The sequence below is a fragment of the Podarcis cretensis genome (genome assembly GCF_951804945.1).
Source record: "Podarcis cretensis genome assembly, chromosome: 14".
NCBI classification, from domain to species: Eukaryota; Metazoa; Chordata; class Lepidosauria; order Squamata; family Lacertidae; genus Podarcis; species Podarcis cretensis.
Window position 1 is genome coordinate 54,354,415 of NC_137183.1, and position 15,257 is coordinate 54,369,671.

The 15,257-nt window shown below is 49.4% G+C and overlaps 1 protein-coding gene across 1 annotated transcript in view; it reads left to right on the top strand.

Moving 5' to 3' along the window:
- The first annotated feature begins 356 nt into the window (after positions 1 to 356).
- The window catches only part of SLC29A4 (solute carrier family 29 member 4), a 29,364-nt gene continuing 14,463 nt past the window's right edge, over positions 357 to 15,257 (top strand). Inside the window, exons 1-4 of the mRNA XM_079953851.1 lie at positions 357 to 494; positions 10,663 to 10,837; positions 13,805 to 13,936; positions 14,926 to 15,039. Of these exons, the coding sequence (XP_079809977.1) occupies positions 10,675 to 10,837; positions 13,805 to 13,936; positions 14,926 to 15,039 (409 nt within the window). The 5' untranslated portion in view covers positions 357 to 494; positions 10,663 to 10,674. The remainder of the gene's footprint in view (positions 495 to 10,662; positions 10,838 to 13,804; positions 13,937 to 14,925; positions 15,040 to 15,257) is intronic.

The window sequence follows — 15,257 nt, forward strand, 5'->3', positions numbered from 1 at the left end:
GGGTGAGAAGGGGGAGAAGGGAGGGGGGGTAAAGGAAGGGGGAGAGGAGGGGAGTGGTGAGAAGGGGAGGGCAGGGAGGGGGTGAGCAGGGGGGGAGAAGGGAGGGAGGGGTAAAGGAAGGGGGAGAGGAGGGGAGTGGTGAGAAGGGGAGGGCCGGGATGGGGTGAGCAGGGGTGAGAAGGGAGGGAGGGGTAAAGGAAGGGGGAGAGGAGGGGAGGGCAGGGAGGGGGTGAGCAGGGGAGGGGAGGGGAGGGGTCTGTCTCCGGGCCAGGCTCCCCCCCTCCTCTGAGCCCTCCCCTTCCCCTTCCCCTCCCGGAGCCGCGATCCGCCGAGGTTGCCCGGAACCGGCGTCGGCGGCGTCGGCGGGGCGATGGGGCTGCGCGGCGGGGCGAGGCCGGCGGCTGGGTCCGGGCAGCGGCGTCCTCGGGAGCAGCGGCGTCGGCCCTGGCCCTGGCGGCGCTGAGCGGGACCGGCGAGCCGAGCGGCGGCTGGAGGTGAGGCGGCGGCGGCGGCGGCGGCGGACCTGTTGGCTGGCAAGCGGGCGCAGCTCTTTTGTCTTCCTTGGGGGGGGGGGGCGGACAAAGGGGGCTGCAAACCGGGGGGGGGGGTGGTCGCCGAAAGCCGCGGCTGCTTCTCTCCGTCCCAATGAGGGCCCCCCGGGGCGCCCCCTAGTCCTCGGGGAGGGAGGGAGGGAGGGGTGGCAGGCAGCCCCCCTGCCCGGGGACCCCTTCTGGTCCCCAAGGAGGAGGGAGCCAGGTATCCTTTGCCATTTTTAAAAAGGAGGGGGTGTCCGTGAGCATCTCTTGTAAGCCTCGTCTTCCCCCTCCCCTCCTAGGCGCCCCCGAAGAGATAAAGAGGTTGGGGGGGGGGCCGCTGGCCAGACTCCTGCGCCCCCCCAACCCCTTGCCCCGCTTCGGTTTTCGGAATGGGCAAAGCGAATTGGCTTTTTCGGACAAGGGCGCGCGCGCTTGGTTTGGGGAGAAAGTGAGCCAGGACGGTGCGGAAGGGAGAATTGTATATCTCTTTCTCTCCCCCCCCCCCAATGTCCCAGTGGACGAAGAGTTGGCTTCCTTCCAAGTAGACACCTCTAAGAGCCCCCGGAGCCTGCTTACTCGCGAGTAGGTCCCCTGGAGTTCCCAGGAACCGACACCCCCCCCTCCAGTTTCTTCTTCTTCTGTTGGTGCTGCCCTTGGTGCTGTTCAGCTTCCTCCGAGCAGCAGTCCAGCAAATTCTGCCTCCCTTGGATTCCCAAAACCAACCCTGTGAGGAAGGCTAGTCAAAGAGAGAGAGAGAGTGAGTTTGGCTCCCAAGGTCACATAGGGAGCTTCACAGCTACCCAGCGCCTTTTTTTCTGGGGGTACGCATACCCCTAAACATTTGTGAATCTTAAGTTTGGCCCCATTGAGGGGCAGTATTTCAATATGAGTAGAAAAATGAGAGTACCCCGAAACATTTTTCTTAAAGAAAAAAAAGCACTGGTCCTAAGAGAATTTGAATTTGGATCTCAGCCAGCCATCTCACCTGGCCTGGCGCCTTCCAGATGTGTTGGACTACAACTCCCATCACCCTCTCTGTCGGGGACTGGCAGGGAGATCCATTTTCAAATACTTGGGGTGCGGTGGGTGCATTAGTGGGGGCCTGTGATGAGCCACACCACCAGCCGCTCAGAAGTCAGCCCCCCACCGGAGTCAATGGGGCCTATTCCCAAGTTAAGGTGCGTAAGGGTTTTGGGGTGACTTCACATCAGGTTTGCAAACCCACACGCATACACAAAAAGTTGCTTGCCAGTCAAGATTTTTATTAGCCAGTTTGCCTTAAGTGGGTTTATATTGGTTGCTTGCGGCACGCGCATGGACTTGCAGGCTAAGTGTGGGTAGAGGGGGAGATAGAAGGAGGACCCGATCCCCTTCTTACTTTAAAAAAAGCTGATTGTGAGTAGGCCATCTCCGTTCTTCATAGGCGAACAAGGAAGTGGCTATTTAGATGGTTGGCATTTGTAAAGTGGCTTGGATTTCACCCACTGAAGTTTGTGCCACAATGAATGCTTTAATCCAGTCATTCCCAAACTTTTTTGGGGGGAGGGCACTGCCCCCTTGGTTTCATCAGCTCATCCCTGGTGCCCCCCACCCTAGGGAAAGCATTATTCAGAGTAAGTGGTTTGCAGGACCTACCAAGGAAGACAACAATGCAGCAAAATTCAAAACCATCCCAATTTTATTCAAAAATCCACTTATAGCTATTTAGTTTAGTTCATTCCACACAAAACAGATGAACTTGATCTGGCGATGCCAGCTTTCATTTATTTATTCCATGAAATTTATACACTGCTGGGCTGTATACAAACAACGGTCAGAGTGGAGTACAGAAAGATTTTTTTCTTTTAAAAAAGTACAACGATACTTTAAAGCATGCAAAAGTTTGAAATGCTAAAACAGACTAAAGTGTCCTTAACTTTCTAAGTAGGCTTCACTAAACAAGAATGTAGGTATCATGAGGCAGGGAGTTCCAAAGTGCAGGAACCAATGCATTAACATTTAAGTTGCCGCAAGACTCTGTAGTTGCAACAGAGCAACCTAGGGCACTTCTCTGGGAATGGATTCTAGCTATGTTAGCTTGCCTCCCTGCGATTTACGCAGTTCTCCGAAAAGTCTAAAAGAGAGAAACACGCATTCTGTGGCATGTTATATATGCAACTGGTTTTGTGCTTAGCTATCTTCCCCAGCTAACATGGTGCCCCACAGAAGGTTTGGACTACAGCCCCTCCCCCTCCCCAGTACAGCTGTGCTGGCCGAGGCCCTTGGGAAATGCAGTGCAAAGTGCCTGCTGGTTAGCGATGGCTGGCTTAAAGTGAGGCAGCACGGAGGGTGTCATCCGAGAGCACCTTTTGATTGCAAATCCTCTCTGGGTATCCATGGCCGAGCTGCTTCCTTTCAGCCTGACGGACCTCTCTGGATTGTTGTAAGGATAAAGTGGGGGGGGGGGTGTATAGTATCATGAGGTCCTTGGAGGAAGGGGTGCAGACGAAAAAGTAAATGACACAATGCTTAGCTGGTATCCCTGCACACGCTTTCTCAGGATCCAGCCCTGCTGGTTCCCAATACAGATTACTCCCATGGCCAATTTTTGCAAACCAAGGGGTCTTCTGGCTGTGTCGAGGCCTTAAAATGTATGGGGTTTTGTTCCCCGCACATTCCAGTCTTGGGTAAATGTTTTCTTTTCTTTTGACCACTCAAACAGAAGCGTCACCTTTTATTTATTTGGGGATGTTCTTAGGCCATCTGCCTCCCATGTTTTCGGGACTGATACCTTAATAAATTCCAAAATACAGCCAAGGAAGAAATAGCAAATTCCCAGCAACCTCTTCCACCCGATTCGCAAGGAGAGCCTTGCAGATTTCTTGGGTTGGTGTAGGGGATGGGCTTACTTTGAGTAAATGGAAGGGTCTTTGCTTCATCTTTGTCCCTATTTGGCTTCTCCCCACTGCAAGGGGGGAAGGTTATGAATGCTCCCTTGCCTCTATCTACTCATGTGTAGCCATAGGTTTTCCTGGTGCATCGCAGTGGGGTTGGACTGGGTGACCTTTGGGGGTCCCTTACAATTCTACGATTCTATGAATTGCCTAATCTCAAAATCGGATGTAGCAAAGGCTCTGTGTAGGTTTCTGGTAGCTGTTGGCCTCCTATGGGCTTGTTACACAACTGTCTATCTTAGAATGAAATCCCTCTCATTACACCAAGGGGAAGTTGAGTCTGCAGCTGTACAGATGTCACTGGACTCCCAACATCCTGAACCCCCTGCCAGGTAGGAGAGAAGCTGTAGGCTAGAGAGCCCCACCTTCACTCTCCCTGATTCACCTGTTCAAGGGGTGTTGGAGCAACTATAATGTCTTCAGGGCCTTGGTGAAATTGGGCTCCCCCACCTCTCCCTTCTGAGTTGAAAAGGATGACCCCCCAAAGGCAGAGTGATCCCCCCTGATAGAGCGGGTCTCATAGCCCCACAGAAAAATGGAAGGGTGGCGAGGTGCCTTAGCTCTGAAGGAGAATGGGCGTCCGGCGTCAATCCCTGCCATCCCACTCAACACGGCCGGCCCTATCATTAGACAGAATGAGGCACCTGCCTCTGGCAACAGGTTCACAAGCAATAGGCTGCGCTGGGCACAGAGCAGTCTGCTCTATGGGTCTCTAACCCCAGCTACTGTATGGTGGGCAGTGCAGTCAGAGATTCCAGTGCCTGCCTAGCTGACTCTCAAAATAAATAAATATGGATTTGTTAACAAAAAGAGAGAGAGCGCAAACAGAACAAAAGGGATGAACATTCAAGAATTTAAACGACAAAGCATCACAACCCGGAAGGACAAAAGTACAAAGGTTCAGCACAGCTCCAAAATGGATAATAAAAGTATTAACTCATATGAATATCCCCTTTGCAAATACAAAAGATATGCGAAAACAGCCCCCTGCAATGCAAGAAAGCTGTTCCATCATTCTTGAGAATAAAGGTTCTATATAGTCTCAAATGAGCCAGACATCTGCATATACCACGTGCCGCAATATTTCTATAAGAAATAAAATCATGTCATATATATAAAAAGGGTCATTTGAGCTCTGCCCTTTGGATACTTCTAATTCATGAGATAATTTTAGTTTGTGAGATGCTGTCTTGGTGGCTTCTGTATGTGGGGTGGTCCCCTTGGACCAGCACCCACTGACCAGATGCTCTCCAGGTGTGTCGGCTAAGACCGGTGGGAACTGTTGTCCAAAACACCTGGAGGGCACCAGGGTAAAGAATCGTGGCTTCAGTGTTTTTTGCCTTCTGTATCAAGATGTGCATCGATGCCAGATCTTAAGTGCTGTGCTCTTCTGCGGAGGAGATTGCCCTTCCTAACCACGCGTATTTTAAGATCACAGAAGTGACATTTTGGAAGCAACAACAAACCCCTTGGGTCCCACAGTGAGAACTAAGAAGAAGAGCAAAACATCAGAGCGTCGTTGTGGTGGCCTGGGACTCGGCTCAGACTCGGAACCAGAGGAGTCTCATTCTGCACCGGATCCTTTGCCTCAGGCATCACCTGAACCAAGTCTGGGGCCTGATCTTGAAGAGCCCCAGTCTGCACAGGTTCCCCTACAACAAACCCCAGCTGGGCCGAGTCAGGGCTGAGCCTGCCCTGGCTCCAGATACAGGGATGACCTCCTTGCCTCCAGCTGGGCCATCACTTACAGCTGCTCCACTACCGGTTGGGTCAGCGGAGGCTGAGGCGGCCTCTGGGTCTAGTAACCCACCGACGTCTCCCGAGCTGCAGAGACTGAGGCCTGAGAGAAGGAGAGACCTGAGTACTCGCAGGAGGAGGGCTCACCTTCGGGTGAAACAGGGAGGTGAGTCGCCGGGGGATCAGGACCAGCCGCTACCCTGACAAAGATAAAAGGCTGTCGGACCCCGTCCCAGGTTGCGGGAGCAACATTGCTGTATGCTAGACCCGGTGCCTGCCCTTGCCTGGTTTTCTGCCTCATGTCCTGCCTTGGCCCTGTCAGACTGACTCCCAGCGGAACCTTCAGATTCTGGACCACGTTTCACAGGCTACCCCTGGGCCCAGCACAGTCATCTCAAGACCATCAGGGACAGATGGCCATCCAACCTCTGCTTTAAAAGTTCTTCCTGACGTTGAGCTGGAATCTCCTTTCTTCTGACTTGAAGCCATTGGTCTTCCCCTCTGGAGCAGGAGAAAACAGCATCTTCCATGTGACAGCCTTTCAGATATTTGAAGACAGCTCTGATACCACCTCTGTCTCCTTTTGTCCAGGCTCAACATACCCAACTGTCTCCACCATTCCTCCTAAGACTTGTCCTAAGTATGTTTCCAAGCACAATTCAAAGTGTTGGTGCTGACCTTGAAAGCCCTAAACGGCCCAGTAGACCTGAAGGAGCGTCTCCACCCCCATTGTTCAGCCCAGACACTGAGGTCCAGCTCTGAGGGCCTTCTGGCGGTTCCCTCTCTGCGAGGGAACCAGGCAGAGGGCTTTCTCAGTGGTGGCGCCCGCCCTGTAGAACGTCCTCCCATCAGATGTCAAGAAAATAAACAACTATCTGATGTTTAGAAGGCATCTGAAGGCAGTCCTGTTTAGGGAAGATTTTAATGACTGATGTTTTAATGTATTTTTAATCTTTTGTTGGAAGCTGCCCATAGTGGCTGGGGAAACCCAGCCAGATGGGTGGGTTATAAATAATAAATTATTATTATTATTATTATTATTATTATTATTATTATCCAGACCCTTTATTATCCTTATTCCCTTCCTGCACCCATTCCAGCTTGTCAATATCCTTCTTCAACTGGAGTGCCCAGAACTGGACAGAGTATTCCAGGTGGGGTCCAGCCAGGGCAGAATAGAGTGGTGCTATCACTTCCCTTGATCTGGAAACTAGACTTCTTAACTGGCACCAGGTTAAGATGTTTTATTTACCCAGACATTTTAATCTGTCTCCAATTTGTAATACAGTGGTGCCTCGCAAGACGAAAAGAATCCGTTCCGCGATTCTCTTCGTCTAGCGGTTTTTTCGTCTTGCGAAGCAAGCCCATTGATGGCTTAGCGGATTAGCACTATTAGTGGCTTAGCGGCTTAGCGGATCAGCTAATAAGCGGCTTAGCGGCTTAGAAAAAGGGGGGGGGGAACCCGCAGGAACTTGCAAGACATTTTCATCTTGCGAAGCAAGCCCATAGGGAAATTCGTTTTGCGAAGCGCCTCCAAAATGGAAAACCCTTTCGTCTAGCGGGTTTTCCGTCTTGCGAGGCGTTCGTCTTGCGGGGCACCACTGTATTATTTTTTTTGTCTGCTGCCTTTTATTACGGTTGCTGATGTGAGTGTTTTGCTGCATTGTTCTTCCTAATTTATTATCTGTGTCGCTGTGTATTGCACCCGGGAATCCCTTTTGATGGGCTGAATTCTAGAGAAGGCATCAATGGATATGAAGGGATCGTGGAACTACTCTGAAGGCCACGCTTGGGCCCCAAGCCAGGCTCCGCTGCGTTGCTTTGCAATGGCACTAAGACGGAAAGAGGCTGATGAACAAACTGAGGCTCATGTTTGGGGCGAAGCATTTGCACAAGCATTTCTCCACTGATGCCTTTCGAGATCAGAACACAAGCAAACAGCCACATCCCAAGCAAAAGGTTATATAAACCGGCTCTGTGAATTTTTAAAAGAGGTGCATGAAAATTAAAAAATAGTTTACTCATTCCATTTCACATGCCTTTTGCTTATTGCACAAATCCTATTGTTTGCACCTTCTATTTCACAAGGAGTTGATTCATGCATTCATTCATGCTTTCTGCATGATGCCCCGGTCTAGACTACCCGTGAAGGGGGATTTTAAAAAATCAGTGCCTGAAAAGCACAAATAGCTTATGCATTTGCCCACATTATTACTTAACAAATAAGCAGAAAAATCCTGTGGCACCTTAAAGACTTAACACATTTGTCATGGCATGGGCCGGTTCACTCCAGCGGAGATCCTTCCATGGGCTGGATCATACCCACGCCCGCAATTTCCAACGTCTGCGTCTGCACAGACGCAATTTCCGGCATCTGCATAGTTGGGATTTCCGGTGCCATGGAAGTGAGTCTGCACAGCTCCAGTTTAGCACAGCGTGCGGGGACTCACCAAGCGGGCAGCTCGGTTTGGGGGTGTCTCGTGGGCCGGTTAAACGACCCCGTAGGCCACTTGTGGCCCATGGGCCCTAGATTGCTGACCCCTGGCGTAAGCTCTGACGGGCTTGGAGCCCAACAGGACAGGCTTAAGATTTGATGCCTCCATAAACGTGTTGGTCTTTAATGTGCCAAGGAACTGCAGTCTTCTTGTCACAAGAGATTAACATGGCTACCCCCCTGGATTATTATTTTTTAAAAACCCATTTGGTAACAGTGCCAACAGTGTGACGCGGCAGCTAAAAAAGCCAATGCAATTCTGGGCTGCATCAATAGGAGTATAGCATCTAGATCAAGGGAAGTAATAGTGCCACTGTATTCTGCTCTGGTCAGACCTCCCCTGGAGTACTGTGTCCAGTTCTGGGCACCACAGTTCAAGAAGGACACTGACAAACTGGAACGTGTCCAGAGGAGGGCAACCAAAATGGTTAAAGGCCTGGAAACGATGCCTTATGAGGAACGGCTAAGGGAGCTGGGCATGTTTAGCCTGGAGAAGAGGAAGTTAAGGGGTGATATGATAGCCATGTTCAAATATATAAAAGGATGTCACATAGAGGAGGGAGAAAGGTTGTTTTCTGCTGCTCCAGAGAAGCGGACATGGAGCAATGGCTCCAAACTACAAGAAAGAAGATTCCACCTAAACATTAGGAAGAACTTCCTGACAGTAAGAGCTGTTCGACAGTGGAATTTGCTGCCAAGGAGTGTGGTGGAGTCTCCTTCTTTGGAGGTCTTTAAGCAGAGGCTTGACAACCATATGTCAGGAGTGCTCTGATGGTGTTTCCTGCTTGGCAGGGGGTTGGACTTGATGGCCCTTGTGGTCTCTTCCAACTCTAGGATTCTATGATTCTATGGTAAAACGACTCTTTTTGAAAGTGCAAAACTGCAGCGGGGAGGAGGGGGGGCGGCTGCTTGATGACATGACAGGGGAGCCAGCCAATCGGTTCTGAACCACCCTGAGATGTTGTGTGAACCATTCCTGAGATCTATGGGCACAGGGTGGGATACAAATTTAATAAATAAATAAATTTAATAACAAATAACAAATAGGTAGCGTACACAGCTGGCTTCTGCTTCAGAACCTTTTGCTTTCTCCAAAGCTCAAACTTTTGGGGACAGGTACATTTTGTCCTCCCAGGACAGCTTGGCTGAAATATCAGCGCAGAACAGGTGTGATAAGACGTGCCAGATTTCTCACGGCAACCAGGAGCACTGCTAGGGGTTGACAATCCCACCCACCATACTATTTCCAGGGCTGTGCCCATGAAATGCGTCTGGTTCATGCCTGCGATATCTGTGTGTCTGCCACCCTCCCGACCATTATTCTGGCTGCGTCTGATCTCAAACTGGGCAGCGGAGAATCGGCTCCAGCCTCAGATTGGAATCGAGGATAACCAAAGGGAGTTTGTCAAACGTGTCCGCGGAACAAAACACATCCCACCTCGGCTGAATATTGACAACGAGCATTAGATAACAGGTTTTAAAATAGGGTTGCAATATAAAAAGCAAACAGCCCCACACCTCTTTTGCGGTTGCTGTGTATGGAAATCATTTCCTGTCTGGCCTTATCTTGGACGAGGCTTTTCTTTTTATTTTCCTATCGAGGATTTGCAGGCAGCAATCTCTCTCTCTCTCTCTCTCTCTCTCTCTCTCTCTCTCTCTCTCTCCCCCCCCCCCCGCCTCTCTTAATACTGGCTGTTTGTGTGCTTTTATTCTTCAGCTGAAGGGAGTTAACGTGGGGTTAATTAAGCACAACCAGGAAAAAGCGCAGAGAACATCTGTACTCCTTCCTAGAGACAGCTGAGGCTATTAAAAAAAACCCAAGGCTGCTTTTCTGGTAGAGACCAGCAAAGCGTGCTAGATAAGGTAGAGAAAGAGGCTTGCCTGACGCTCCCGCTTTCTGATAGATGAAATAAATTTGTTACCTAATACAGATTTTTAAAAAGCTTTGAGGTAAGGAGCCTTTCATAGCCCTCTCCTCCTCCATGAATTTGCCCAGTCATCTTGTAAAGCCATCCAAGTTGGTGGCCATCGCTCCTGTGGCAGGGAGTTCCACAGTCTCCATAGTTCCGCTTAGACTTTCTTTTATCTCTCCTGAATCTCCCAGCATTCAGCTCTATGCCCACAAGTTCGAGGGAGGAAAGCTTTTCTCTGTCCGCTGGTCCACGCACTTTGCACTCACTCCCGCACGTCAATATTTAAAAGACTGCAGGAAAGTGATGCGAATCTCACGCCAAGACGCTATTTGCATTTTTAGTTGTGTAAATGGTGCAGTTTTTGCACCTATGGTCTGCATAACAGGCCTGTTCGCGCTGGCCTTGGAGAGAGCCAAGGAACTAGGTATGGACGCTCTTAACCACGGGTCAGCAAACTTTTTCAGCAGGGGCTGGTCCACTGTCCCTCAGACCTTGTGAGGGGCCGGACTATATTTTGAAAAAAGAATAATGAACGAATTCCTGTGCCCCACAAATAACCCAGAGATGCATTTTAAATAAAAGGACACATTCTACTCATGTAAAAGCATACTGATTCCTGGACCATCCGCAGGTTGGATTGAGAAGGCAATTGGGCCGCATCTACTGGGCTGAGGCCATTTAGGGCTTTCAAGGTCAGCACCAACACTTTGAATTGTGCTCAGAAACGTACTGGGAGCCAATGTAGGTCTTTAAAGGACTGGTGTTCTATGGTCTCAGCAGCCACTCCCAGTCCCCAGTCTAGCTGCCGCATTCTGGATTAGTTGTAGTTTCCGGGTCACCTTCAAAGGTAGCCCCACGTAGAGCGCACTGCAGTAGTCCAAGCGGGAGAAAACCAGCGCATGCACCACTCTGGCGAGACAGTCCGCGGGCTGTCAATTGCTGCCCAAAGTGCAACTGAGCAGCTCAGTGATTTGCAAGGTGTGTTGGGGGCACATTGCCCGCCTAGCTGTCTCTACTTCTGCTCTCCTATTCTCTCTCCCCACGCATAGGGCCAACCAGCCATGGGTTCCGTGGGGGGCGAGCACTTCAAGGACCTCAGCCCCGTGGTGACTCCCGAGGGGAATGTGGTGATGAGCTTCAGCTTCGACAGCTACCAGCTGGAGGAGGAGGAACTTCAGGCCAAAGGCTGCCAGGCCAAAGGAGTCCTAACCTTCATGGAGCCAGGTAAGGGCTCCGGATGTCGTTTCCACGCAGGGTGTCGTGGGTCGTGATCAAACTCGTCACCTTATGCAGTTGCCTTTGCTTCCTCAATAATGTCCACTTTTGCAGACTCCAGACGCTTTGGACCACACAAGGGGGGCCCTGTAACAACAACAGCCCTGTTTAGGGAAGCTTTTAATGTTTGATGTATTATAGTATTTTAATATTATTATTTTTTTGGAAGCCACCCAGAGTGGCTGGGGAAGCCCAGCCAGATGGGTGGGGTATAAATTATAAAATTATTATTATTATTATTAACAACAACAAATAAATTAATTTATATCCCTCCCATCTGGTTGGGTTTCCCCAGCCACTCTGGGTGGCTCCCAACAGAATAATAATAATAATAATAATAATAATAATAATAATACAGTCATAACTCGGGTTGAAGTTGCTTCAGGTTGAGCATTTTCGGGTTGCGCTCCGCGGCATTACTTCCGGGTTTCACAGCTCACACATGCGCAGACTGTTAAAAGGACGCCACGCGCATGCACAGAAGTGGCAAATCACAGCCCACAGACGCGGGTTGCGTTCGCTTCAGGATGCGAACGGGGCTCCGGAACGGATCCCGTTTGTATCCAGAGGTACCACTGTAGTGCGATTAAAACATTTGGAGGGCCATACGGTCGCCGCACATGCGCAGTCCATACGGATGTTGCGCGTGTGTCACCGGGCGGTTTGCCCCACCCCTCGGCGTCCCGCCACAGGTGCCTGAGAGGGTTCCTCCCCCACTATAGCAGGGTTGTCCCAAGACTTGTAATGAGAAATTTCCCACCTTTCTATATTTCCCAAAAGGAGATGTGGGTCTCCCTTGCCTGGCACAGTAAATGTCATGTTTTGCTGTGGATCAAGACCGCTTTGCTCCTCTCAGGCCGGGATGAAGGAAACCACGCTCCCCAGCTCAGCCTTAGAGCCAAGCGCAGGATAGTGGTTTGTTTTCTCCCAGGAAACTGTGACCTGCAGCCCAGATTTGTTCTTGGTTTACTGATGGTGGTTTCTTGGAGCAAAACGAAGCACAAACCTTGGTTTGGTTGAAGAAAACTTAACCAGGGATTATGATTTGCTTCTTCTGGGCGATGCTAAACCACATAACTCCGGTACAGCGTGACCGACGGATTTTGCGTTTCCTCTGTTTGTTAGACTCTGTTAATCTCTTTGCATATACGCTGGTCTTTCCACGCTCCATGATATGTGATTTGGAGACGTTGCACAGCTAAGATCTGGTATTTGAGCACCTCCCGAGTATCTGCCGAAAGGTTGCAATTTGCTGAATGGAATTTAATCAGACTGGTATTTATCGTCTTGAGCGTGCATCATCCCCTCAGGTGCTAGATACCCTGCAAGAGCCTGCCGCTTTCGAACATTAATGCCAGCATCTTAAAAATTAAAAGCAGAGAGGGGTGGTTAAATCCCTTTTCCAAGCTGGAATGAGTTTTCTGCTCTGGAACATCTTCCGTTTTTATCCTCTGGGAGCCCATGAACAGAGATTTATGCCCCTGCCTTCTTCATAACAGCTCCAATCCTGTGCACGCTTACTCAGGAGAAGGCCCAGTGAGCAGAGAAGGCATTATTTTTTGAGCAGGGTTGCAATGTTTAGTTGGCTGAATGAATTAAATATTTTATTGTGACGGCACCTGCACAGTGTACAGTGGTACCTTGGTTTTCAAGCTTCTCAGAAGCTGAATGTTTCGGAACCCGAATGCCAAAAACCCGGAAGTACCGTATTTTTTGCTCTATAGGACGCACCAGACCACAAGATGCACCTAGTTTTTAGAGGCGGAAATCAAGAAAAAAAATATTGCTTCTCCCAGAGCTTCTCAGGGCTGCGGAGGAAGCCCGGGTTCCCCCCGCCCCAGTCCCAAAAAGCAAAGAAGCCAAGACAGCCAGCGGAATCCATCCCGCTGGCTGTCTTGGCTTCTGCCATAGCCACGCAACCTCTCCAGCCGGGAGCTAAACCTCTCCAGTGTGGCTAAAGAAGCCAAGGCAGTGAGCGCGATCCATCCCGCTCACTGCCTTGGCTTCCTCTTTTAGCCTTGTGCAGCCTCCCCCGGCTGGAGAGGCTGTGCGCGGCTATGGCAATTCCCCCACCTGCCGCAAAAGCCCACAGGAGCCGCGCACCCTTTAAGGAGCGTGCGGCTCCTGTGGGCTTTTCTAGGAGGAGGGAGAAGGGACTGAGTGGCCGCGTCCGTCCCTTCTCCCTCCCGGGGAAAAGCCCGCAAGAGCCACGCGAAGCTTGTGTGTGGCTCTTGGGGGCTTTTCCTGCCTGCCTCCCCCCCTGCATTCGCTCCATAGGATGCACAGACTTTCCCCCTTCGTTTTTAAGAGGGAAAAAGTGTGTCCTATGGAGCGAAAGATATGGTAATTGCTTCTGTTTTCGAATGCACCTCAGAAGTTGAAGGGCTTCCGCTGTGTGTTTTTCAATTTTTCCAACTGAACTTGCAGCCAGACCTTTTCACCTCACTTTTCTAATGTTTTGGAAGTCGAGTGCTCTTCCAGAGTGGATTACGTTCAAAAACCACTATACACTTTTCAGCACCTGCAAAAAACATCCCTGCTTGGGCAAGGCTACCCAGCTATCCAGAGTGCTGGTGTGTGTTTTTTGTTTATTGCTGGCTTTCAATTTTTGAATGCATTGTTTTTACGAATCGTTTAATTGCCCTATTCTCTTTGTGAGCTGCTTTCAGGTTTTCTTCACTATAAATGCCACAAAATAAATAAATGTAGCCTCTTCCTAACCATTTCTCCAAACTAAAAAAAGCTCCAGATGTTGCAACGTTTTCTCATTATCGCTCCATCCTTTTGATAATTTTGGATGCCCTTTTCCGAACCCCTTTTTCCAACTCTGCAAGTTTCTTTTTGAGGTGAAGCGACCTTTTCTAGGTCTCCCGCAATCCTGTCCCTCTCATTGTCTCTCTTCTTTCCTGGCTATAGTCTGCGAAGACCCTGAGCCCCAGGATCGCTACCATGGGATTTACTTTGCCATGCTGCTAGCAGGGGTCGGTTTCCTCTTGCCTTACAATAGCTTTATCACAGACGTGGACTATCTCCATCACAAATACCCAGGTACTGTTTCCTCAATATTTCAGAAGAACATTCTGGAAGGTCCAAAAATTCAGGTTTAGGCTGTTTCCCCAGAGCCAGTCATTCCATCCCCAGGCATTCAACACTCCTTCAGATATATCCCCCCTCCCTCCTTTCTTCTTAAGTATTTTTATTTAATTCTATCCATACTATCCAAATAACAAAACATGAGACAAACATGTAAAAACTAAACTGAATTGTTCCAGGCTGGTGTGGGATGTTAACATTTACAAAAAGAAGTTCTAAAGCTGCTAAGATCATATATGAGACGAGTTCTTTTGACTATTGGTATCATCGAGACAATGCAGCGACAATATTATTATTTATTCTTGTTTATTCAATTTATATACCGCCCTTTATCCAAAGATCCCAGGGCGGTGTACAACATTAAAAACACATCACAGAACATCAATGATAAAAGCATAATAAGAAATGTAGTACAAAAACATACTGATAGGCAGCCTAATAATAAAGCAATCATCCTGAGAAATATGTCAGAGGAAATATGCCCCTCCTCCAGCTGTGTGTTAGTGGGCAGAGACAAAAGGGTTTATGGGATGTAGGATTTCAGTTTGGATGATGTAAGCAAGGAAAATCGATAGTATTATTAGTTTCTATCGTAATATTTATTGTTTCTTTAAAAACGAAATTCCAAAAACCTTGCAGTGGTATCAATGTATTGAAGCTGAAATCACCAGGTGCGAAAACACTCAAAGCGCCATTAGGAGGTCCAGCTGATGGATGGAGTTCATAGCTGTCAACTTTTCCCTTTTCTTGCAAGGAATCCTATTCGCAATAAGGGAATGTCCCTTTAAAAAGGGGAAACATTGACAGCTATGATGGAGTCGCTCCTGTCTTGCTTCTGGTTTGAAGGCCGAGCTGGCGGCCAGAGAAAGCAAATCTCGTGCACTCAGGGCCTGTATCCTGAAAGCTTATTTTTCCCTCCTTGCTGCCTTCCTCTCCTTCTGCAGGAACCTCTATCGTGTTTGATATGAGCCTTACCTACATCTTGGTCGCCTTGGCAGCCGTCATCCTCAACAACGCGCTGGTGGAAATGTTGAGCCTCCACACCAGGATCGCGGTGGGTAAGTCTGGCCATGCAAAGCTCATGATAGGCTCACCGCTAATGCAGCGAACCTCTGTGCATAGCTTTCTTACGTTTGTCAACATCTTCCTTTAAAAGTGCAGATCTCGGGAATGATGTAGGCCACGTTTCACCAACCTCGAGCGCTCCAAGGACTCAGCTACATTCGTTAAAAAACAGCGTTTTGAATGCGTTATAAACATGCAACACCAGATGGCA